The 25,570-nt window shown below is 39.8% G+C and overlaps 2 protein-coding genes across 3 annotated transcripts in view; one reads left to right on the forward strand and one right to left on the reverse strand.

The window, feature by feature from the left end:
* Positions 1 to 11,984, forward strand: part of ARG2 (arginase 2) — a 31,230-nt gene extending 19,246 nt beyond the window's left edge. For both annotated transcript variants that reach the window (XM_019451458.2, XM_019451456.2), the window contains exons 3-8: positions 4,227 to 4,404; positions 6,795 to 6,954; positions 7,848 to 7,942; positions 8,132 to 8,236; positions 9,219 to 9,355; positions 11,498 to 11,984. In XM_019451458.2, coding sequence (XP_019307003.2) covers positions 4,227 to 4,404; positions 6,795 to 6,954; positions 7,848 to 7,942; positions 8,132 to 8,236; positions 9,219 to 9,355; positions 11,498 to 11,703 — 881 coding nt within the window. In that variant the 3' untranslated portion in view covers positions 11,704 to 11,984. The remainder of the gene's footprint in view (positions 1 to 4,226; positions 4,405 to 6,794; positions 6,955 to 7,847; positions 7,943 to 8,131; positions 8,237 to 9,218; positions 9,356 to 11,497) is intronic.
* VTI1B (vesicle transport through interaction with t-SNAREs 1B) overlaps positions 553 to 25,570 on the reverse strand; it is a 41,511-nt gene continuing 16,493 nt past the window's right edge. Inside the window, exons 2-6 of the mRNA XM_053889526.1 lie at positions 20,446 to 20,504; positions 18,091 to 18,282; positions 15,142 to 15,315; positions 13,540 to 13,601; positions 553 to 12,272 (exon numbers count right to left, since the gene is read on the reverse strand). Coding sequence (XP_053745501.1) covers positions 12,176 to 12,272; positions 13,540 to 13,601; positions 15,142 to 15,315; positions 18,091 to 18,282; positions 20,446 to 20,504 — 584 coding nt within the window. The 3' untranslated portion in view covers positions 553 to 12,175. The remainder of the gene's footprint in view (positions 12,273 to 13,539; positions 13,602 to 15,141; positions 15,316 to 18,090; positions 18,283 to 20,445; positions 20,505 to 25,570) is intronic.

Raw genomic sequence — 25,570 nt, forward strand, 5'->3', positions numbered from 1 at the left:
CCAACAACCTTATTTAAAAGAATAGTATGGGGTGCACTGGTGGCTTAGTTGAGCGTCTGACTCCGTCTCAGCTCAGGTCTTGATCTCAGGGTCGTGAGTTCAAGCCCCACATTGGGCTCCACATTGGGCAGAAGCCTACTTAAAAACAAAAAGTACGAATTATGTTTATGCACAAAGGTCAAGCAAAGATGGAGTAGTCAAGCCTGGGAAGTGGGGTAGGGACTTTCACCATTAGACACTTCCCTTATAAATTTTATAAAAATTTTCTATTACCAGTAAGGAAAGAAAACAATGAAAATAGCAACACAGTGCTGGTACAAATTTTACTTGATGTGGGAATAGTTCCTTGACCCCTGTCCCCCCAGTCCCTGCTGAATTTCCTTTCATTCCCTTAACAGTCCTTGTCCTTAGTCCTTTCCTGGCACTTTTGGAACATAAAGAGCAGAAATGGGAGTACTATAGGGTAGGCAACTCAGGCAGGGCCTTTCAGGATATTAATCCCTTCAGGGGGTCTGGTCCTCAGCTTTGTGGACCCAGGAAGAGGAGAGTTCATTTTGCTTAAATTTTATTATTGAAGTATAGTGACACACGATATTAATTTCAGGTACACAACATAGTGATTTGACAATTCTGTACATCCACTGTACATCCATGATAAGCATAGTTCCCACTGGGCAGCAAACATTATTGTATTATTGACTGTATTCCCTATGCTGTACTTTTAATCTCTATGGCTTATTTTATAACGAAGTTTGTACCCCTTATTTCCCTTCACCTACTTTGTTCATGCCTCCACCCCCTCCCTCTGGCAACTATCAGTTCTCTTTTTGAGTCTGCTTCTGTGTTTTAGATTCCATATACAAGTGAAGTCATATGGTATGATCTGACATTTCATTTAGCATAATGCTCATTAAGTCTGTCCATGTTGTTGCAAAGGGCAAGGTTTCATTCTTTTTTTATGGCTAGCATGTCATTGTAGGTGTATATATATGCACCTCATCTTTACCCCATTCACCTGTGAATGGACACTTAGGTTGTCTTGGCTATTGTAAAAATGCTGTGGTGAACCTAGGAGTGCATGTATCTTTTCAAATTAGTTAGGAACAGAAATCTAGATACGTGTGGAGTTTATCAGGCTTTCCAACCCAGAGACTCCTGTTAACCATGATGTATAAACCAAAATCCCCAATCAAAATTATGATGAGCAACAGTCCCTCCAATATCCACTGTTAGGAGGCCCTCTTGCTGGTATGAGGGCAACAGGGAAACTAAGTGAATAACCAGAGCAGGCTGTTTGGTGAGTAAGGAAGGAGAGCAAATGGGAGTTGGATAATCTTAGAAGAACCCACTTTCTGGGCTGTGAATTAATCTGGTGATCCGCATCATGGAGTTGCATACTTAATAAGCAAAATTCTTTTATGAAATTGAGTCTGTCTTCCTTGGAGAGTATTCTTTAAGACTGCCAAATTCTCTTAAGGTTCCTCTATAGGCTTTCTGCAGCTTTTTTCTGCTAAGTCAGTAACAATGAGCTGAGTTCTGTATTGTCATACTTATGAGTCTACAAGTTCCATGACTGGACTTGTATGTTCCCCAAGTTGTCACTTATCCACTGGGTTGATTCCTATGTATTTATTTGTCCTGTGAATAGTGAGTTAGTCTTCAAAAATTGGTTAATATTAACATTATTTAATTAGATAATAAACCTTTTCTAATTGTATACCTAATATTATAAAACACCAGACATGCCCTGATGTCTTATACCTATTAAGAACTTAAATCCTAGAAGTGGCAGAGGGGGTGCAGATATAAACACGGATATAGCAAGTGTAGGCACGGACGTTCAAAATCTGTCCAGCCCAAGACTGTTGCCAATAGCAAGACTTGATACTGACTTAAAAGTTAGTCAAAGCTTCTATTAAATCTAAACTGTGCTCCTATACTGAGATCTTATAAAGTGCTTATCCCTTACGGCTTTTTCCTTTTAAAAGATTTTTATAGATGTTTTTTATGGTCATATTTTTTATCTTGTATCCCAATGGCTTTGGCTTATCATATTCTTCTGCCTTTAGTATTTTCTCTTTAAGTTTTCCAGATCTTCTCTGGGTGTTTTTATAGGATTAAAGCGCAATGAACAAAAGATACATACAGAATTCTGCAGCTGTAGGTGTATCATAATTTTGGAAATAGGATAAAGTTTTCTATTTTGCTTCCAATATCCCTTTTAGTAGTGATCCTCTGGTTGGCCTTATGTTACAGGCTGTTGGTTCTCAAATTTTTACATTTTCTCAGTTGTTTGCTTTGAATAGAGAATGGGCTCAAAAAGTAAAGCTCAAAACTGTACAGTTTAAATTCAAGATGGGTCCGCGCTGGTCTAATCCAAATCTTTAACACAAATCTCTTCCAGAATTACTATCCTGTGACCATTTCCCCTTCACCGCCCTTACCTAGTCTCCAGTTTGAGAAGCAGGGTCTTAAGAATACAATCTATGGTAACATTATGTTCTCTGATAGTTCAGATCTGTTCGTGATAGAGTTGGATTACTTAGTCCTAAGCCTTTATGGCATCCAACCAGTTTATTAAATGGTTACATGGCAAGACTGGTACTTACCGTAAGGTAAAAATTAACATATAATGACTGGTGTCATAATTCTTTGGAAAATGTGGAATCTAAGAGCAAAAATATAGTATATTGTCAGAATATATCACTATTTCAAAATGAAAAAAAAGTTTTTTTAAGGATTTTATTTTTAATCTCTGCACCCAACATGGGGCTCAAACCCACAACTCCGAGATCAAGACTGGCATGCCCCTCTGACTGAGCCAGCCAGGTGCTCTCCCCACCAAAACATTTTTAAGATAAGTCTGTGCTTTTATTGGTCAAAGAGGCTACTTGAGGGGGATTAAGCCGGAGGAGTGGGTGGCCCCGATGCTGGGGCCCCACGTTCATGGGCTTGTAGGTAGGGGAGAACTCCCACAGGTAGTGGCTGATCCTCTTGGGCTTGACATCCACCTGGGGGAAGGCCTTGCCGTTGTAGATGCCCGCCATCTTGCGCGGGACGTTGCTATCCAGCAGGTGTGTGTATTCACCATCTCTGGCTTGTCTGTGGGCGGTGCCTCCTGGTTGTCTCTGCAGGCACACTGGGAGCAAATGCTGCTTCCACTGCTGTCACTGAGTCAGCTGCTCGGAGGATGTGTCCAGCAGCTGGTCTAGGTGTATGCTGTAGTAGGTAAACCTGTGAGAGGTTTGCTGCTCCTCCATTTCCACCAACCTGTGTTTTTTTACAAAAGGTCTCACTAGTGTTTTTAACATTTGTTTTTTGAGAGTGTGCAAGCAGGGGAGGGACAGAGAGAGGCGAGCAGAGGATCTGAAGCAGGGCCCCCACTGACAGGCTGACAGCAGCGAGCTCGATGTGGGGCTTGAACTCATGAACTGTGAGATCATGAGCTGAGTCAAAGTCAGACACTCAACCGACTGAGCCACCCAGGTGCTCAGTTCTTAAAGAGAAGGGATCAAAAGGGATTCTTTGGGAAACCGTGTAGTCAAGAATGTATGTTTTAGGGGTAGGTGACCTGAATTTGGGTCCTGCTTCTGCCACTTAGCAGCTCTGTGATTTTGGGACCTTCCATTTTTTCATCTATAGAACAGCATGATTTTAGTGGTCTAATAGGATAGTTGTGAGTTTAAGAATTTTTGTCAAGCAATTAAAACGTTGCCTAGGATCTTGGTAACAAAGACCTTTCTCTTACTTTTAGGATGCTTTAGGTCCTCAGATTGGCCTTTTATTAAAAAAAAAAAAGTTTATAATATTAAAATTACTATGTATGTATTTTTGCTCTAAATTAATAGTACTTAATTTTCTTTAAATTCTATTGGTTCATATTGGTATTTTACTTTCACTTTATAACTCTGGGATATGAGGTTTAATTGCTACTAATTTTGTGATTGTTAGGTTAAGTCAGTGAACATTTCTGGGCTTCATTTTCCATAACCCAGCTTTTTTTGTCTGCAAAATGGTGTTCCTAATAGGATCTACCCCACAGGATTGCTGGGAGGACTGAGATAATCATGTGACAGTCCTGCTACAGTCATGTGACATTTTGAGTTTTACTGTGGCAAAATGAGTGTGATGTGTGCACTTTGTCACAAGTTCTTATTTGTGGCCCAGGCCAGTAAGAGTTGGAATAACGTATACAATTAATCTTGTCATCCCCAATTTGTTCCCAGGCTGCCGCCTGAAAGATTTTGGAGATTTGAGTTTTACTCCAGTCCCTAAAGATGATCTCTACAACAACCTGATTGTGAATCCTCGCTCAGTGGGCCTTGCCAACCAGGAATTGGCTGAGGTGGTTAGTAGAGCTGTGTCAGGTGGCTACAGCTGTGTCACAGTGGGAGGAGACCACAGGTAAGCTGGGATCCAGGGGTGGTGGAGGAGCTGGATAGTATGGTGCTTGTGGTCTAATGAGTTAGCTTGTCTACTTCCTCACTTAAAAGTAAAATATCCTTCAGAATTTTGAAGGTATGACGTGCATAATAGTATCTTAAGATCTACGATCCTGAGTTGATGGAGGCACCTATGGTTTTCATTGTAGGACACATTGTGTAGTATGAGGACAAGTTCAGAGATGGACAATCAAAGTTTTTAGAAACATGCTCCTCTCTTGAACTGTCTTATGACTTTCATTTGGCTATTCGAGAGAATTGGAAGGATACATTAGTAGGCTGAATTGTTTTAAGCAGTTTTGCAAGTATGTTCAGGTTCTCCACTTGCCATGTGAGTATGTTCTCTACCTTCACAGTATGGACTTTAGGATCCTTCTCTTAGTGAATCAGCATGTACTTTATTGAGCACTGCTTGATGTCTTCTCAAGTAGTGCTAGGGACTGTGGGAATTGTGATTTATTAAGACTAGATGAAATAAAATACACATGGGATTAAAAAAAAAATATTGAATTCTACAGAATTTGAGAGAAAGAAGAGATCCTTCTGGGCCAGAGCAGTCCTATTTGAGCTAAGTAATGAAGGTTTTTGGCAGAAAGAAAAAAGGCATTAAAGTACTATGAGTACTGAGCACTTCATATAGATCTCATGATTAATCTTCATGATAACGCCATGAAGCAGATACAGTTTTACCTAATCTGTTAGGAACACTGAGGGACAGAGGTCAGATAATTTATCCAACTTCTAGAGCCAGGAAGTAGCAGAGGTGAGATTCAAATTCAGAGGGCAAATTCTGAAGGCAATTAGCTTTTCTTTTGAGAGTCAATCTAGCAACTTCCCCTGAGGTGCACACAGAGCTTTTCAGATCTCTTAACAGAAGTTGAATCTTTGTTACAACTGGAAATGCAGGTAGATCTCATTAGGAATAAAATCTCAGGTAGAATAAGACAGTAGCTAGGTTTTCTACAGTGATCCAGTTAAATCAACCAGAGGGTGGGCCTTCTTCCTTTTAGCTCAGTGTTATCTCTTGAAGTTCATTTACATTGACTTTCTTTTGGTTGTCTATTTGGGAACTGCTTATCAACGTGATCATCATAATGTTTGGCTTTTCTTTTTTCTGTAGTTATCTACATTGCAGCCCTTTTCACTGTTCCTGATTTTTCTGTTCAGTGCTAAAACTAAGGCTATCTGGAAGATTCTAGAAAGGAAGGGAGGAGTGTATATATTGAACAGCTACTGAACATTTTAAAGGAAGGAGGCATCTTTAGGTCACCCTGCTCCATTTACACAATATGATATAAACTATGGTCTTAGACATCAAACTATCTCTGACCTAAGCCAAAATTATTATCCCTTTCAGAAAAGGAAACTGTCTAGAAAAACTAGATAACCTGTGCTAGATCACAGCTTTCTGGAAAACAAACAAACAGTAAAGTCCACCACTTTTCACACTAGACCATGCTATCCCACAAAAAGTCCCTTTGTGGGGCATAGAGCTTAAAATGTTGTCTCATGCTATACTGACCAAGAAGGATAGCTGTACTTAGTTTCTAAAATGCATAAGCTGCACTTCCCATCTATGTCAAATTCTCTGGTTACTGGGAAGCTGGGCAGCTTTCCAACCACGATTTCATCAGCTGTATTCCTACAATGGAGACAGGACAGTTAGCCCATGTACACAGAGTCCCAGGACAAGGAAAGGCAAAAAACACTGATACATGAATGTCATGCTAATAGATAGAAGATAACATGCAAATAAATGTTTATTTAGTGATCTGATAAATGAGATCTTTAATTGGGTTCCCCTGTTACTTTAATGTCTTTAGCAATTTTGACTTTTCCTTTGAGGAAGTAGCACATAATCTTTCTACAAAGCTATAATGCTAATTTTTATCCTTAAAAAGTTAATAGAACTATTCTTTTTTTTTTTCTTTGATTCTTTGAAAGTAATAATTAGATCTCCCTGGTCTTCCTTAAGTATTAAATATTTGTGAGTTGTTACATATAGAACATACCACTTAACTGGATTTCATTCATTGAACAAAAAAGGTAAGGTCCTTTTCTGGGCCAGGACTAATATCAAATTTTAGGGAGAGCAATGACCTCTGTCAAACTAGAATGATAAGCAGTCAACAAATTTTGAATCTTTGGAACCTTCCACTTCTCCTTAACTCACTCAAGGTTAATCTTTGGGAACTACAGGCCGAGGACTGTTGGGTCATCCAAATCCAGCCGCAGTCTGAGGCCCTGACTTTGCCCTGAGGACAAAGTGTGAACTGCACTGACATGAGGATATTTGTTACTGGTGATGTTTGCCAAGCAGAGGGCCTCGATTATCATGTTTGTTTCTTGTAGCCTGGCAATTGGTACCATTAGTGGCCACGCCCGACACTGCCCAGACCTTTGTGTGATCTGGGTTGATGCCCATGCTGACATCAATACACCCCTCACCACTTCATCTGGAAATCTCCATGGACAGCCAGTTTCATTTCTCCTCAGAGAACTACAGGACAAGGTCAGTGGGCTGAAATGAGAAGAAAATTGAATTGCTTGCATGGATTATGCTGGGGCTTTGAGGAACTAGTTCAATGCGATTTCTGTGAAGGATGGGCTGATGGTGGTGGTAGAAATAATTAGTATTCCTTCATTTGTTCATCAAAATTATTACGGGCTAGGCAGTCTACTAGATGCTAGGGATATAAAGAGGACCAGGATATGGGCCCTGCTCCGAGGAAGGGTGTGTGTGTGTCATAATCTTGCAAGAAAGGAAAGTGGCATAACTCTAGTGATTGATATACCTATAGCACGAGGACTTCTTGGTTAGAGGTCCCCAGTCCTGCTTCACTCTCAGATCCACTGGTCCAGAGGAAAGTAAAATTATGATTACCTCTCGGTAATATTTTCCTAGGTGGTTTAGAAAACATGGGAGTCCGTATTAGGTATAGACTAGAATCTGTATATCCTTCCCCTCAGTGAGGGACCAAGTTAAAGCAGGATAGTACAAAAGTTATTCATTAGGCAGAATTCCTGTTTTGGCTGTAGGCAACGTAAGATGGCAGTTGGGTTTTGTTTCAAGAACCATTCTGTAAACAATTCAGTAATGTACAAAGGGGTGAAAAAGGGCTAATCAGCAGTGTTCCTGTTATTTAGGTAAGTTAATGAGAAACCGTGGCTACCTTAGGAGAATTTTTTTTTTTATTCCAGGAAATTTGTGTTCTTCAGCTGCCTGCCTTCTGAATCATTTCCACTTCTATCAGTTCTTTCCCAGTGCATGTGTGTCTTGTGCTGCTTTAAGCATATCTTGTAGGTAGGAGGAGAAAGCAGCCTGCATACATTGAGAAGCACACAGTAATTATCTTGGTCAGACCAAGAATCCTTGATGAGTCTTGTCCATTCCTCTTTTGACAGGTACCACAACTCCCAGGATTTTCTTGGATCAAACCTTGTATCTCTTCCCCAAGTATCGTGTATATTGGTCTGAGAGATGTGGACCCTCCTGAACAGTAAGTTGATACATTGGGGTTAAGCTTTGGGCCTGTCTCGGATATTTATGTTCCTTTTGATAGGTTGTTCCTTGCCTTAACCTGTTGTAGGTCACTATAGAGACAGACTCACCCCCAATCCCACCCCAACAAGGATTTGATTAAAAATGCTCTTTAAACTAAGGACTCCTTCCTTTATATCTCATCCAGTTTTATTTTAAAGAATTATGATATCCAGTATTTTTCCATGAGAGACATAGATCGACTTGGTATCCAGAAGGTTATGGAACAGACATTTGATCTGCTAATTGGCAAGTAAGTAACTACAGTGGATGTCTACTTCCAAAGGGAAAAGTCCCAAAGGGAATAGGGCAGACTCCCAATAAACAACACACTTTAGCCCATGTCTTGAGGATAGCAGCTTTTTTTAAAATAAAAGCAAAATATGTACACATACAAAAAAATTCAAATAATTTGGAAAGGGAGAATATGAAACATAGGTCATATTCTTCCTCTGGGATTGGGAGGGGGTTTCCTTGAAGTCATTGCCCAGCTCCTCTGTCTCTCATGAAGTTTTTTTTAAGTCCATTTTTAATTATTATCTTTTGAGATGAGAAGTGTTTGTTCAACTGTTCCATTCTTTCCTAAGCTCACAACTGCTTCATCTGAAAGTCTTATATTGAGCAAATCTTGACAGTATAGCTAGAAAGATGGCAGATGAATGCCAACAGATGCTAATTATAAGGGCATTTGCTCAGTGTGGAGTCTTTATTTCCAGGTGATTAATGGCATACTACCAGGTAGCAATTACATTTCTTAAGCTGTTAAGAAATTTAGTTATCTAGCATATATGTGTTGTATGCTAGTTTCTACTCTTGGAAACCAGGGCGAAACTGAAATTAGAATTGGGAGATAAGATTATAGACCTCAAATCAATTAAGTTCAGCTGCTATTATATGGAGAGACTGAGCAACTGTAACCTAGATCAATCTCCTAGGAAAAGTGAAGAATTCCCTCTATTGACAGTTGTTAATGTGAATGACTCTAATGCCTAGGTTAAGTCAGAAATATAAACTGCAGTTAATCTGTCTGAGGCACACAAATGGCAAAATTATGACATGGCGTGTAGAAAGCTAATATGGTAATACACAGTAACATCCAGAATAGGAAACCTGGAAATCTGCTGTATTAGCAAAGTACCAGGACTAACAGCAACAAAATCAAGGAACTAAGACTGTAGGAAGGATCAATGTCCAAGTACACCCAAATGACTATTCTCTTACCTCTTCCTCTCAAGAAGACAAAGGCCAATCCATCTGAGTTTTGATATTGATGCATTTGACCCTACACTGGCTCCAGCCACAGGAACCCCTGTTGTAGGAGGACTGACCTATCGAGAAGGCATGTATATTACTGAAGAAATACACAATACAGGTAAGAAGTGATCATCCTGTTAACTATGGAAATATGCTGACCTCTAACATGCCAAAAGATTGTCTTCTATTCCATGCCATTACAGATACGATATTTCTTAAACTTTTATAACTGAAAGTCATTTGGTCAGGCTAATAAGGAATAGTCATTTATAGGCATATTTTGACTTGGCTCATAGCAAAATATGCGAAGGTAATACTGAATAACCTGCCAAACTGATATAGTCCTTTGCATCTGAATTGTCTAAAGGCTAAGATTAAAAAGCAAGGCCAAGTAGCTATAATTTTTACCCTGACATTAAAAGTTAGTTCACTTGGAATTAAGAAGGTAGAGTTAAACCTTCTGGAAGATAGTGTAAAGATGGACAATATCTTGGGTCCTTTCATATAGGATAAGCCTTATACTAGAGCGTAATAGTTTATTTTTTAAACTTTTTAAAAAAAAATTTTTTTCTTTTTAACGTTTATTGATTTTTGAGACAGAGAGAGACAGAGCATGAACGGGGGAGGGTCAGAGAGAGGGAGACACAGAATCTGAAACAGGCTCCAGGCTCTGAGCTGTCAGCACAGGGCCCGACGCGGAGCTCGAACCCACAGACCACGAGATCATGACCTGAGCCGAAGTCGGACGCTTAACCGACTGAGCCACCCAGGCGCCCCTTTTAAACTTTTTTTTAAAGCTTATTTATTTTGAGAGCGATCAAGACAGCTCAAGTGAGGGATGGACAGAGAGAGGAGAGAGAATCCCAAGCAGGCTCTGCACTGCCAGCACAGAACTAACGCAGGGCTCATGACCTGAGCCGAAACCAAGAGTCGGACGCTTAACCTACTAAGCCACCCAGGTGCCCCTATTTATATTTTAAAGTTTAATTATTTGAGAGAGGGAGGGAGGGGTGGAGAGAGAGAATACCAAGCAGGCTCCACACTGTCAGTGCAGAACCTGATGTGGGGCTCAATCTCACAAAGTGTGAGATCACAGCGTGAGCCAAAATCACGACTTGGAGGCTCAACTGAGCCACCCAGATCCCCCTATTTCTAATAGCTCAAACCCTCTGGATTACTTCTGGGCTACACCAAAGTTTCCGGTTTAGTCAGTGGAAATCAGACACACAAATCATCAGAGACCCAGATGCTTACACAGGAACTGGTGGAAATGCTGCAGTAACATGCCTGCTCATTTCAGTTTTGCATTGAACTACACATTGCTAATAAAGGACTGTAGACTGAACAAATGTAATGGCACCGAGCAGGTCATGTACTATACTATAGTATCTATAAATCAGTAGGTATATACACCCATGTTTCCAGGCTTCATGGCCACCCTAAGTGGTCTAAGTATACTGATACTTGTATTTTCCAATACTAGTCTGTTCAAATGACTTGAAGAGGTAGATTAACTTCACCCAGAATAACAACAAAAAAGTTTACCTCAAAGAAGTGGGCCTGTGTGTTGGGGATGGGGAGTAGAAGGCATGTCTGGGTAGGTTCTTCGGGTTTACTCTTCCCTTCTCAAACCCTTTAGTACAAGTTCTTCAGCCCTCACAGAAGGTAACAAGTCCAGATTAAAGTATGGCCAAGTCTTCCCTTGACTAAGCACAAGATACTGGGTCAGTACGATGGGAGACCTAAACATCTTGTCAAACATCATACCCGCCCTTAACCTGTAGGGGTGAGACTAAGATCTGCCCTAATAACTATACTTCAGGGCATGTGATGCCTTAAGAGATAAAACGTCAGAGTTCAAAAGTGGGGAACAGCTCAAAAGATCTCTTCATACAACTACATACAGACATCTGGAAGGTTCCTAGTAATACTGGACATGGCACATGTTTTCCCAACAAGTAGGCTGAAAAATCCTACCTCCTCCCCACAGGCTCTTTCCTCATCTCATACAGAAAACCTGACAGCTATGCCTATTCTGTTAGTTGAAGAGGGATGATTGATTTTAATCTTACTCTCGTATACAGTGTTTGAACTTCATGCCCAAGAAGATGAGGTAGGTATAAGGGGTTCCTTGACCGTAGGTAATTTTAATAGTAGAAAATTACTTTTTACCTTGGCCTGTTCTATCTAGTAGGACGACCCTCAATGAAAGGAGCAGCTAGGGAATCTTCTAAGGTTTTGTCATGCTTTGTTCTTTCAGGATTGCTGTCAGCACTGGATCTTGTTGAAGTCAATCCTCAGCTGGCTGCTTCAGAGGAAGAGGCCAAGGCTACCGCAGGCCTGGCAGTGGATGTGATTGCTTCAAGTTTTGGTCAGACAAGGGAGGGAGGGCACATTGTCTATGACCAACTTCCTACTCCCAGTTCACCGGATGAATCAGAAAGTGAAGAACGTGTGAGAATTTAGGAACTTTGTGTGCTGACACGTTTGTCATGATGGGCATTCCAGAATTATGAGGCATCTGAGGGCACATATACTAAATGGTTGTCTGGGTCAATATTGCCTTAATGAGAACATTTGCGCATTCTCACAATTGTAAAGTTTCCTTTCCCTCTCCATTTTGGTGACCAATACTACTGTAAATTTGTGGGGTTTTTTTTGTTTGTTTTTGCAGTTCACAGGCTATTAATATGCTGGAGTACTATGTAAATTTAAAGGAGTCATAAACAGCATTTATTACCTTGGTATATCATACTGGTCTTGTTGCTGTTCCTTCACAGTAAAGTGGTTTTCCGTCTTCCCTCCCTTCTCCCAGTCTAGCTACACAGTGCATCCTTGAACCATTACCTTACAGCAGCACTCCGCTTATTCCCCATCCCTAACACCATTCATTCACAGGGTCAAAGTTCTGGTCCGCAAACCCTTCCCTCTAGGAAGTTCAATGCTTATGAAAGAATTTGTAATAAACCAGACCCCCTAGGATGGCCAGCTCCAGTAAGATGACGATGGAAAGTAGCAGCTTGTTGGTTGTCACTCTACAAAGAGAAGCAAAGCAGGGAACAGTCAGAAGCCTGGATGTCCTTATTTCTGTCCATTTGTAATACTGAGGAGTTTGACCCTCAGGCTGAGGCTAGATACTGTGAGACAGATTGAAATTTTGTTTGATCACATAGCCACTGAAGTTAGTGTATATATAAGGTTCTTTCAAGTGACATCTTGAAAGCTTTTTTCAACTGTAATTTAGGGATAACACTACCTCACGGAAATGTTGAAAATTGTGACAACAGATACCAAAGCATAAAAATGGTTTCTTGATTCTAAAATGTTTTCAAATAGTAGTTACTTTCTCACTTTAAGAATAGCTTTCCTAGAGGCATCTGGCTGGCTCAGTAGGAAAAAGATGTGACTCTTGATCTTGGGGTTTTGAGTTCAAGCCCCATGTTGGGTATAGAGACTACTTAAATAAAACTTTAAAGGCTTTTCTAGGAGAGCTAGTGTTTATTAAATATGAAAGATGTCTTTTTTTTTTTTTTTTTTTTTTTTGAGTAGGCTCAATGTCCAATATGGGGCTTGAACTCATGACCCTGAGATCAAGCGTCAGATGCTCTACCAACTGAGCCAGCCAGGCACCCTGAAAAATTATTTCTGAAATCAGGTTGAATATTTCAAAATAGCAGAAATATAACACCACTATCTAACTACTCTCTTCCTCCATCAACCCAAAAGGATACCTTTATAAAAGCAGTAAACTTTTTGAAGCCGTTATATTATCTTTTGTTAACACAAAGAATTCAATCTCTGGTTCTTCAAGGCAACTCTAACTGAAGGTTTCCTCTGGTTTGACAAGACATTTACCACTGTTTAGGAAAATCTCACTCTACTAGTTCCCTGGCTAGGTTGTAGTTTTGTTTAGTGCACTAGGGTTTTTTTTTAAGTCAACTTCTTGCTAACAGGACAGAACTCCCTGATAAGGGGCTTACTTCCATGAAGGACAAGCAGAGCCAAAAGCAACTACTAAGCAGTAGCTGTAAAAACAGTTTTCTCACCAAGTTTATACAACTATATTTCAAGGAACATGAAGCTGTATTACTCCCATGTGCTCTGAAGAATGTAAACTGGGATTAATAGTGGACAAATTTTTGACTGCACCAAGTCAAAGCAGCATATAATTTTAACAAAGAATTTTGTCCTGGGATATTTATACAAGATAATACTTTATTCTTTCTGCTTTATCAGGACCTTTGCAAGTCACTGTTTAATGTCTTAGAGGTAGGAGAAATTTTGTGACTTTTTAAAACTTACTTTCTGGACATTGAACGGAGAATCTTTCGACTTTTGCTCAAGTTTTCACTTGTGTTTACCAGCTGAGAAGAGAAAATAGCAATTATTTCCCCCTTTTAAAAGTAGATACCGTAAAACCTGAACATTCCTAAACTGACAGTGGGCATTAAAGGGTGTGTGCTGAAAAACCCCATCAAACCAATCTGAATGATGGCCTCCGAGTACAAGTAGAAGGAACTGGCAAGGATAAGATACCTTAGTACTCAACAAGCAGGCTTAGGAATTATTATGTCCCAAGGTTATTGTGGGGGACTCCTGGGGCCAAGCTAATCCTTCACCTTGGCTACTCAAGACAGAAAAAAGCTTCAAGTGTGCCTCACCAGTAACTGTGAAGCAACTTAAGATTTGAATTTCATCAACCAAATTCCAGGAGGGCCTTTTGGGTTAGTATTTGTTTTTGTAGGCTGGTCAATTACCACTTTTGGGATCTGATTCATTTTTTCTTTACCACTTTTACAGATGCACTGAATTGTGAAAGGAATTAATCTTTTAAAAGCCTTTAAAAAAATCATTTCCTTTTGGTTGCCTGTTGATAATCAAGATAGCTGGGGGATATTTTAACAGATGCCACCTACCATCTGTTCCCATTCCCCAGTGGCCATGGTAAGTTGATCTCAGCTCATTCCACAGCTTTTAAATTCAACCAATCCACCTGCTTTTTTCAAAAGTCAAAAACCATACAATATGTAAGCAAGTTGTCTTCTCCACAGTTTACCTCGAAATCAGTAGTTGTGAATTTTCACTGAGGATGGAAAGGCATTATTCTGATTTACTTTAAAAATGGGGATAATTGCAGCTATTAAGATATGAGACAATCCCCACACTAAGCTAATATTTTCCATCCAAGCCTTGCCCACAGTATCTATTCTTCAATTTGGATGTGCCTTTTAACGTTAAGGATATAACATTCTACTGGCAAGCTGCACTATTTTTTAAATTTCTGTGCAGGTATATGGAAAGGGAGAAATGAGTTTTTCAGAACCTCTTAAGAGTGATAGAGACTCCACTGATACAGGCATTTGGCCTAAGTTGTTTCTGTTTTCTTCCCACAATGATCCAGCTTACCTTGGGTAACAGGAAAGAGTCATAGTCTAGGACTGACCCCCTCTATAAATTGTTAGTGGTACTATTTTATGACATGTGGAAAACAGCCTTGGCTCTAAATGAGAAAAAAAACCCAAAAGCCTAGGATCTTTTAAGTAGATGACGCTTTCATAAGAACGGGATAATATCCTACTAGATGTATGAGAAAAATCTCAGGTTGGTAATACAGGAATTAATAAAAGGATGGAGTGGCTACAGTCTTAGATTTAGTTGACAATCTTCCATAAATACAGAAATTGGGTTTCTTCTGTCTCCGCCCTGGCCCCTCCAATGACCTCTACATCTGAGGGGTAAAAAACTTCCAAGAGAACTTTCTCAACCAAGAAAATTAAAAATTGAGAAAAGCTGAAGTGCTTAAAAGGTCCTGACCCTGAATTCAGAACTGCTATAACTTCCGGCAGTGGTAAGGCATCAGGATATAAAGGGCCCACCTACTTTGCCCCATCCACTCAGACTTACCCTACTCTTAGTACGCTCCAACTGATCACGTTGCTCACCCAGCTCTTCTATGATTTCTGAGCCAATCTGGTCAGTCTCTGTGGCAATCCGATGAGAACGCTCAATACTCTGGGTGGCCCGGTTCAGGCTGTCAGTGCCTTGCAGAAGCAATGCCCTTTGAGACTGTAGCCGATTCTGACCAGAAAATGGAATGGAAATATTAAACATCTCCCATCATAAATTCATTGCCAGCACATTCCTTATGACCCTTCTGATGTAAGAAGGGATATAGTGTGTGCAATGTTTACTTATTTTGAGAGACAGTGTGTGGGGGAGGGGCGGAGAGAGAGTGGGGGAGAGAATCTCAAGCAAACTCCATGCTGTCAGTGCAGAGCCCAAAGTGGGGCTGGCTTGATCCCAGGAACAATGACATCATGACCTGAGCCGAAATCAAGAGTTGGACACTAGGGGTGCCTGGGTGGCTCAGTCAGTTAAGTCTCCAACTTCGGCTCAGGTCCTGATCTCATGGTTCATGGGTTCAAGCCCCGTGTGAAGCTCTGTGCTGACAGCTCAAAGCTTGGAGCCTGCTTCCGATTCTGTCTCTCCCTCTCTCTCTGCCCTTCCCCGCCTGCAGTCTGCCTCTCTCTCAAAAAATAAACATTAAAAAATATCTTTTTAAATAAAGTCAGACACTCAACTGACTTGAGCGACCCGGGTGCCCCTCATTACTTTTAAGATTATATTCAAGGTCAGATGAAAGCACCTGGAATCCAATACAAGATGACATACCTTTCACTCCACTGGTTTTATACTTATGTGATGCAAGAAAAGGAGGTTAAAAACAGAGCATTTCCCCTGTGTTTGTGATGAGGTTGCAATGATTTCATGTACTTTCTGGACTAACAATTTATGAGAGGCAGTGGCCCAGATGTGGGGTGCAGGAGCTATCTGAATATGGGTATAGCCTGTAACTTTTGACAGGACAACAAACCAACTAAATTCCATAGCCTTAGAAATAGATTAATTCACTGAAGATTCCCACCTGACTGGTACTGAGGACGGATGCACCATGAATAAGCTATTCATTTTTAGTACATTCAGACTTCAAAATGATTTGTGACACTACTACATTTTGGAAAACATTTAACTGGTTACAATCCTGGTAAGCCCCAAAAGAATTTCACCTCAGCCATACAAAACATAAACTCTTAAGTTGCCCACACTGGTGACTACTCTCAGAGAAGGAGGTATCTGGGGCCAAGTAAGCTGCCCTAATTTCCCTAGTGCCCTAATTTCCTAAATCTCTGCCAAAGTTTTACTCCACCTATAATCCCAAGCACCGAAGGCATGATGACAGAAGTAGCCATTGTCAGCCAGAATTAACCACCGACAAATAGGAACAGTTAAGTTCTTAGCTATTAAAGCACTTATACATGCACCACTCAGAAAGGGGCTGGTTCACAGGGCCTATTACTGATGCCACCATCAGGCAGCCAAAATATTGGGTTTCTAGATGAGAAGTTTTCATATGTGGCATACAGGCCAGTGGATGATGGAACCACACTGAATGTCACTGAAATAAATCCCAGTTAATTCAGCTCAAAAGAAGCAGGAATAAGGAATAAGGCTTTTTTTTTTTTTTTTTTTTAATGAAAGATGGATATTTTTAACTGATTAGATTGAAGAGAAGGAAAAGACAGTAAGATCACATAAATCAACTCGAGGTCTGGAACAGTAATTCCAATGAAGGTGGTATGTATATCTAAATTGTTTTTATGACTCTGAAACTAGTAATTTTAAAGGAAATTATTATTTGGCTTTATCTCGCCCCTCCTTTTTTTGTTGGTTTATTTTTGGTAACAAATGACCAAAGTCACTTTATACCTCTCATTTCACTTTAACAAGCTTCACCTATCTGCCTTTTCCCAGTCTCCCTTTACAAGTGAATTTTGAAAAGTTTATATCATTTTCAAATACTCCAGTTTGACACCAGTAAATGTCAGGCCAGTATCGTCTGAACTCTTCAACTATAGTCAGGATGCATCATCAAACAGGATTCTTCTACACACATGTAGTCTGCACTTACAGGCCCCGCCATTTCTTTCCCATGCTCCTGGCCAGGCCACCTGCCAGGCCATTTCTACTTTGCACAGTGGAGTATAATTCCAAATGCAACACATTACATTTAGTCTTTGTAAACTTTTACTCCTTTAACTTCTCTAGATAGTTTCAGAATATAGATTTTCAATTCTGTCAGTCTAATTTGATAAATCAGAATACTAGGGTCTAGAGAGGCAGTCTGGCTTACTTTCTGTTACAACTGAGTAAGCTGTGAGCCCCTTCCTGAAAGCGTGGGCTATCCTGATAAAAACCTAACTGAATTTTTTGAGCATATCTGAAAAAACTGGATTTATGGGTCAGAATACAAAGTCCAGATACAATAAGAATAGGGAACTCTTGTATTCCTCCACTATATATCAAGCACTGTTTTATTAAAGATACAAAGAAATCTAAGCATGGTTGGGAAAGATCTGCATTAAATAACAGGAGAGGTGAGGGGCACCCGGGTGGCTCAGTTGGTTAAGCATCCGACTTCAGCTCAGGTCATGATCTCACAGTCTGTGAGTTCAAGCCCTGCGTCGGGCCCTGTGCTGACAGCTCAGAGCCTGGAGCCTGCTTCGGATTCTGTGTCTCCCTCTCTCTCTGCCCCTCCCTGCTCATGCTCTGTCTCTCTATCAAAAATGAATAAATGTTAAAAAAAAAAAATTTAACAACAACAACAAAAAAATAGAGGAGAGGTGGTTACCCCAAGGCGGGAGGGGAACTGGATGCAGGAAAGAGGATAAGGTGAGAAGAATAAGAGTTCAATAAATACTGATAACATAAACTGTACTCTACGACATGGTTAATTTTTGTGCCACAGGCACTTAAGGAGATAAAAAAAAAAAACAAAAAACAGTGAAGGCTTACCATATGCTCATTCTCTACAGTGTATGTGCCATATTTCATGTCTCCTCGGCCCCCAGGTGTGGCTGTCAAAGGTGTGCTTCTCACTTCCCGATGGAGTTTAGCAAGGTCCTTCCGGTAGGTTCGAAGCTTAGACATCATAGGGTTACGGAAAGACAGAGGTGCATAACGTAGTTCCTCTTCCATCTCTGCCAGCTGGGAAGGCAGAAAGTGAGTAGATAGCCTGGTTCTTTTCTCTCTCATCTGGGCACATGCCTAGTATGGACTAATCAAACCACAGACAACTGCAAATAAGTATTCAACCATATGTTCCATGAGGGCAGGGACCACATGTGATCTGTTCACCTCATTACTCTGAGTGCCTGGCACAGTGCCTAGCATGCATAGAACAGGCATTCAAGAAATATGTGATGAATGAGTGAAAAAAACTAACAAGCACTTTATATCTGACTAAACATTTTTATATGTATTATCTCATTTAATCTTCCCTGTCCTCAATAAGGTAGTAAATACTACTTCTATTTCATATGTAAGAATTGAAGAAATGTACTCAAGATAACACAATAAGGGAAGTCAGGATTCAAAAATCTTCAAATTGCCTTTCCAGTATACCAAATTCTTAAGCTGTTATAGTTCAAGTACTCTCATGAAACACTTTGAAATCTACTGTACTAAAAATGATAGGGGTCTGGCATGAGGTTTCTTCCTTCCTCTTCTTTTGGAAAATCAGTTGTTTGTCTCCATGTCCTATATAACCAGGGGTCCACATGAGATCTCCATTTTATTGGGTAAGTAAAATATAACACTCAGACATGTTCACAAGAGCCATAAATTATTTTCATCTGCCTGGGATGGCCAAAGTTGGATTGGTTGATTTTGCTAAGTTCAGAGAAAAGTATCTAAGCACCAAACAAATAAATTGGTATTAACTGAAAGATGTTTAACGTTCTACAAAGATATTAACCAAAAAAAGAAGATTGATTCTATAACTGGTATCCTGCAGATGCCCAGATTTACACAGGTATTAAGAAGAGTTTCTAGTATGTCCATTGTGAAGGACATAGTTTCCACAGTTTCCACAATCTGGTGGCCTGACTTTATCCATTCATCCATCGGTGGACATTTGGGCTCTTTCCATACTTTGGCTATTGGAACCTGGATTTTAACCCCAAATTCCTGAAAGGGTTTGATGAAGCTAGAGGATAAGGATATGGAGAGAGAGGGACACTACTTCTAAAAAATAAGGTTTTGTTTTGTTTTTAAAGAAAAGCCATAGATTAAGAGAGAAGCAGTTGTTAAATTGCTCGGCAGCCTGGACCGACATTTGACCAGCCCATTTTGGGTCCTGATTGGAAACCTGTCCAGTCCATGCATGCCCTGCCCAAGGAACCAAATCCAGCCACTATGCTTGTTTGTTTGCTTTCTCTTTCTCTCATTTAATTTATTTTTATTATTTCAGCTTTTATTAATAAAACTAAACTCAAGGCAACTGCTTGGTTCTTGCATTTGATCTGACCATATACCAGACAAGTGGTTCTTTATGAGGACTTAGGGGAGAAACGTCAATATACAGACAGGTTCCATCAAAACTGGGATGTTGCAATATCTAATAAAGTTAGGTAAATGAAATTAAAGAGAACATATTATATATTAAAAATCAGAAATCTCCCCCTCTAATATCAGGGGATTCCTTTAACAGTCTTCAATGTGTTTGTCAAGATCAATCATATTCACTATGTTGTCTTTTAAAACAGCAGAAGGGAACTACAACCACTTCTGAGGTACATTTTTTGTGATAATAATTTTAACAAAGAAGAATAACTCATCTTAATGGCCAGCTTTTAAAATTTCATTTTAAAAGACCACCCAGGTAGGGGCAACCGGGTGGCTCAGTCGGTTAAGAACCCGACTTCAGCTCAGGTAACGATCTTGCGGTTCATGAGTTTGAGCTCCGCATTGGTCTCTGTGCTGACAGTTGCCTGGAGCCTGTTTTGGATCTGTGTCTCCCTCTCTCTCTGCTCCTCCCCAACTCGTGCTCTGTCTGTCTCTCTCTCAAAAATAAACAAACATTAAAAGACCACCCAGGTAAAGGTTTGAGAATGCCCTTACTACTCAAATCAGGAATGTATTATATCAAATACTAATTTTAAGAGAGTAAGCTTTACCCATTTGTGTTTGTCAAATCCTCTCATCACTCACCCCATCAACTGGCCTCACTTAGTAAGAAATAATCCAAATCAAGATCAATACACAGGATCAATACAATCCAAATCAAGATCAATAATCTGTGGTCGGGTAATAATTCTGGAAAAGACTAACTCCAGGTAGAAGAAATAAGGACTTGTTCCCTGTTCTTACCGTTTCATTTGCTTCCTGTTGCTTTTCATCAAAATCTCTGATCAGTTTTTTCTTCTCTTCTGGAAAAGGTAAACAAGTTTCAAGAGTTCAGTCCTGCCTTCCATATATTTGTAGAGGTCATTCTCTCTGCTTACAATAAACTCCCCAACCCTCTCTCCTGATGGGGTAACAGTACTTAATCACCTCTAAAAAGCATTTAGACATGTACAGGAACTTGTTATCACAACGATGGGGGAGTGAAGGAAGTGGGTATTACGAATGGCATTTAGGGCCCAGGGAACAAAAATATCCATGCTTGGGACACTCCTGAATTATCTGGCCCCAAAGGTCAAGATTATTCTATGAAACACTATAGGTCTAAGTTAATTACTGTCATTCTATTTTTCCCAAGAGGGATCAGGCACACCATCAACAAGAATGTTTAACAATACTGATGTTCTAAATTCTTGTTCCCACGTTCACCTCCACTGTGAAACATTTCTCTGTATTAACCCTCATCCACTGCTTTTCTGCAAAACAAATTCAAGACTCACTTATTCTGCTTGCTGGGGAGACTGCATGGTATGGTACATATTTCTCAGCCATATCCATTGGCGGTGATATGTAAAATGATGCAAATACCAACGGACTCACACAGTGAGAAAATCATTCCCTTTGCAATTCTCTTTCAATCCTTTGCATTATGTCATTTCAGTGCTAGTATGTCTTTAATACCTAAAAATTACTAATCTCTTTTAACAAAAATAGAATAGGCTTCAGCTTCCAACCAGTAACATTTAACTAAAACAGCATTGTTTTGCCTGGACTGTATTTTTCAGATCATTTAGATAGGTCTCCAAGATTTTCCACTTAACAGATCTATCATTCCATCACAAAACAGTGCAATATAAGGGCACCTGGGTGGCTCACTCAGTTAAGCATCTGACTTCAGCTCAGGTCATGATCTCACCGTTTGAACCCTGCATTGGGTGAACTTGAGCCCCACTTCGGGTGAGCCCCGCTTCTCTCTCTCTCCCTCTCTCTCTGCCCTTCACTCATTTGCACCCCCTCTCAAAAAAACAAAACCAGTGCACTACACATTCTTTTCAGGTATACATGGAATATATTCCAGGATATTATTATTAGGCCACAAAACAAGTCTCAATAAATTTTTAAAAAAGACCAAAATTATATAATGCATCTTTTCCATCCACAATGGTACAAAACCAGAAACCAACCACAGAATAAATTTGGAAAGAACATAAATATATAGAGAGGGTAAATAACATGCTACTGAACAATGAATGGGTCAACCAAGAAATCAAAGAGGATATAAAAAAATACTTGGAGACACCACAAGTGTTGGCAAGGATGTAGAGAAAAAGGAACCCTCATGTACTGTTGGTGGGAATGCAAACTGGTGCAGCCACTGTAGAAAATCATACAGAGTTTCCTCAAAAAGATAAAAATAGAACTCTCCTACAATCCAGTAAATCCACTACTGGGTATTTGCCCAAAGAAAACAGAAGCACTAATTCAAACAGATCTATGCACCTGTATGTTTACTGTAGCATTATTTACACTAGCCAAGAAACATGGAAGCAACCCAAGTGTCCACCCACAGATGAATGGATAAGATGATGTGACATACACATACACACACACACACACACACACACACACACACACACACACACACACACAAATGTTACTCAGCCATAAAAAAGAATGAGGGGCGCCTGGGTGGCTCAGTTGGTTAAGCGTCTAACTTCAGCTCAGGTCATGATCTTGCAGTTTGTGGGTTCAAGCACCACATTGGGCTATGTGCTGACAGCTCAGAGCCCGGAGCCTATTTCAGATTCTGTGTCTCCTTCTCTCTCTCTGCCCCTCCCCTTCTCCCGCTCACATGTGTGCTCTCTCTCTTCTCTCTAAACATTTAAAAAAAAAAAAAAAAACGAATGAAATCTTGCCTTTTGCAATGACATAGATGGATCTAGACGGTATAATGCTAAGTGAAATAAGTCAGTTAGAGAAAGATAAATACCATATGATTTCACTCATATGTGGAATTTAAGAAACAAACAAAACAGAAAAAAAGAAACAAAAACAGATGCTAAATATAGAGAACAAACTGGTGATTTCCAGAGGGGAGGCAGGAGGGGGATTAGGTAAAATAGATGAAGGAGATTATAAGAGTACACATCATGATGAGCACTGAGTAATGTATACAATTACTGAATCAGTATACTGTACACCTGAAACTAATATAACACTGTATGTTAATTACACTGGGATTAAAAAAAAAATACATGGAAACAAATGAAACCCAATAGTCTAAAACTGTTGGGATGCAGCAAAAGCTATTCAAAGAGGGAAGTTTACGGCAATACAGACCTATCTCAACAAACAAGAAAATTCTCAAAGAAATAACCTAACATTACACCTAAAGGAGCCAGGAAAAGAACAAAGCCCAAAGCCAGTAGAAGAAAGGAAATAATAAAGATTAGCACAGAAATAAATTAAATACAGGCAAATAAAAGCAAAACCCCTAAAACAACAGAGTGCCTTACACCTAAAGGAGCTAGAAAAAGAACAAACAAAACCTAAAGGAAATAATAAAGATTAGAGCAGAAATAAATGATAAAGAAACAAAAACAAAAAGAACTGATCAATGAAACTAGGAGCTCATTCTTTGAAAAAAAAATCAATAAAACTGATAAACCTCTAGCCAGACTTATCAAGAGAAAAAAAGAGTACTCAAATAAATAAAATCACAAATGAGAGAGGAAATATAACAACACCACAGAAATACAATTATGAGAATATTACGAGAAACTACATGCTGGGGCACCTGGGTAGCTCAGTCGGTTGAGCATCTGACTCTTGATTTTGGCTCAGGTCATGATCACACAGTTGTGGGATCAAGCCCTGCATCAGGTTCACTTCTGAGCTTGGACCCTGCTTGGGAGTCTCTCTTTTCCTCTCTCTCTGCCCCTCCCCTGCTCGTATGCACATGTGTGCATGCTCTCTCTCTTTCTCAAAAATAAAAAAAGGGGAGCCTGGGTGGCTCAGTCAGTTAAGCATCCGACTTCGGCTCAGGTCATGATCTCATGGTTTGTGGGTTCGAGCCCTGCATTGGGCTCTGTGCTGACAGCTCGGAGCCTGGAGCCTGCTTCAGATTCTGTGTCTCCTCTCTCTGCCCCTCCCCACTGGTGCTCTGTCTCTATCAAAAATAAATAAAGGTAAAAAAAAATAAAAAAAAAACTATATGCCAACAAACTGGAAAACCTAGAATAAGTGGATAAAGTCTGAGAAACATATAAATTACCAAAACTGAAACAGGAAGACATAGAAAATTTGAACAGACTGATTACCAGAAAAGAAACTGAATCTGTAATCAATAAACTCTCAACAAAGTCCAAGATCAGATAGCTTCCCAGGTGAATTCTACCTAACATTTAAAGAACAATTAATACCTATTCTCAAACTATTCAAAAAAATAGAAAAGGAAGGAAAGCTTCCAAAATCCATTCTATGAGGCCAGCATTAACCTGATATCAAAACCAGATAAAGACACGACAAAAAAAGAGAACTATAGGCCAGTATCTAGATATAACATAGATATTATGTTAACATATTTTAACATAGATATAAAAATACTCAACAAAATACTAGCAACCCAAATCCAACAATACATTAAAAAAGTCATTCACCACAATCAAGAGGGTTTATTCCAGGGATACAAGGATGATTCAATATTTGGAAATGAATCGTGATACATCACATCAATAAGAGAAAGAATAAAAACCATATGATCAACTTGGTAGATGCAGAAAAAGCATTTGACTAAGTACAACATCCATTCATGATAAACACTTTCAACAAAGGTTTAGAGAGAACATACCTCAACATAATAAAGGCCATATGCAAAAAACCCACAGCTAACATCATACTCAATGGTGAAAAATTGAGAGCTTTTCCTCTAAGATTGGGAACAAGACAAAGATGCCCACTCTCACAATTTCTTTTAATGTTTTATTTTTGAGAGTGAAAGAAAGTGTGCGTGCATGTGGGAGGGGCGGAGAGAAAAAGGGAAAGAAAGAATCCCAAGCAGTCTCCGTGCTGTCAGTGCAGAGCCCAAAGCAGGGCTTGTTCCCAAGAACTGTGAGATCATGACCCGAGCCAAAAACAAGAGTAGGATGCTTAACCCACTGAGCCACCCAGGCACCCCTATTTTCTTTTTCTTCTTCTTTTAGAGAAACTGTGCACACAAGCAGAGGAGAGAGGCAGAGGAATAGAGAGAGAGAATCTTAAACAGGCTACACGCTGAGCATGGAGCCTGACACGGGGCTTGGTCCCATAACCCTGGGATCATGACCAGAGCCAAAACCAAGAGTCGGATGCTCAACCAACTGAGCCACCCAGGTGCCCCTCAGATGACATGATTCTATATACAGAAAACCCTAAAGACCCCACCAAAAAACTACCAGAATAAGTGAATTCAGTAAAGTCATAACTTACAAAATTAATATACAGTGGGGCACCTGGGTGGCTCAGCCGGTTAAGCGCCTGACTTCAGCTCAGGTCGTGATCTCGCAGTCCGTGGGTTCGAGCCCTGCTTTGGGCTCTGTGCTGACAGCTCGGAGCCTGGAGCCTGCTTTGGATTCTGTGTCTCCCTCTCTCTCTGCCCCTCCCCTGCTCATGCTCTGTCTCTGTCTCAAAAATAAATAAAAACATTTGTAAAAAATTTCAAAATTAATATACAGAAATCTGTTGCATTTCTATACACTAATGATGAAGTAGCAGAAAGAGAAATTAAGAAAACAATCCCATTCACAATCACACCAAAAATAACAAATCACGTAGGACTAAACTTAACCAATGAGATTAGGACCTGTATTCTGAAACTATAAAACACTAATAAAAACAAATTGAATTATGATGCAAATAAATGAAAATATATTCAATGCAATTCCTATCAAAACACCAACAGCATTTATCATAGAACTTGAACAAATGATATTAAAATCTGTATGGAACCACTAAAGACCCTGAATAGTCAAAGCAATCTTGAAAAAGAACAAAGCTAGTGGTATCACAATCCCAGATTTCAAGACATACTACAAAGCTGTTGTAATCAAATAGT

Source organism: Panthera pardus, unplaced genomic scaffold, assembly GCF_024362965.1.
Source record: "Panthera pardus isolate Hobbes unplaced genomic scaffold, ASM2436296v1 HiC_scaffold_24, whole genome shotgun sequence".
Lineage (NCBI taxonomy): Eukaryota > Metazoa > Chordata > Mammalia > Carnivora > Felidae > Panthera > Panthera pardus.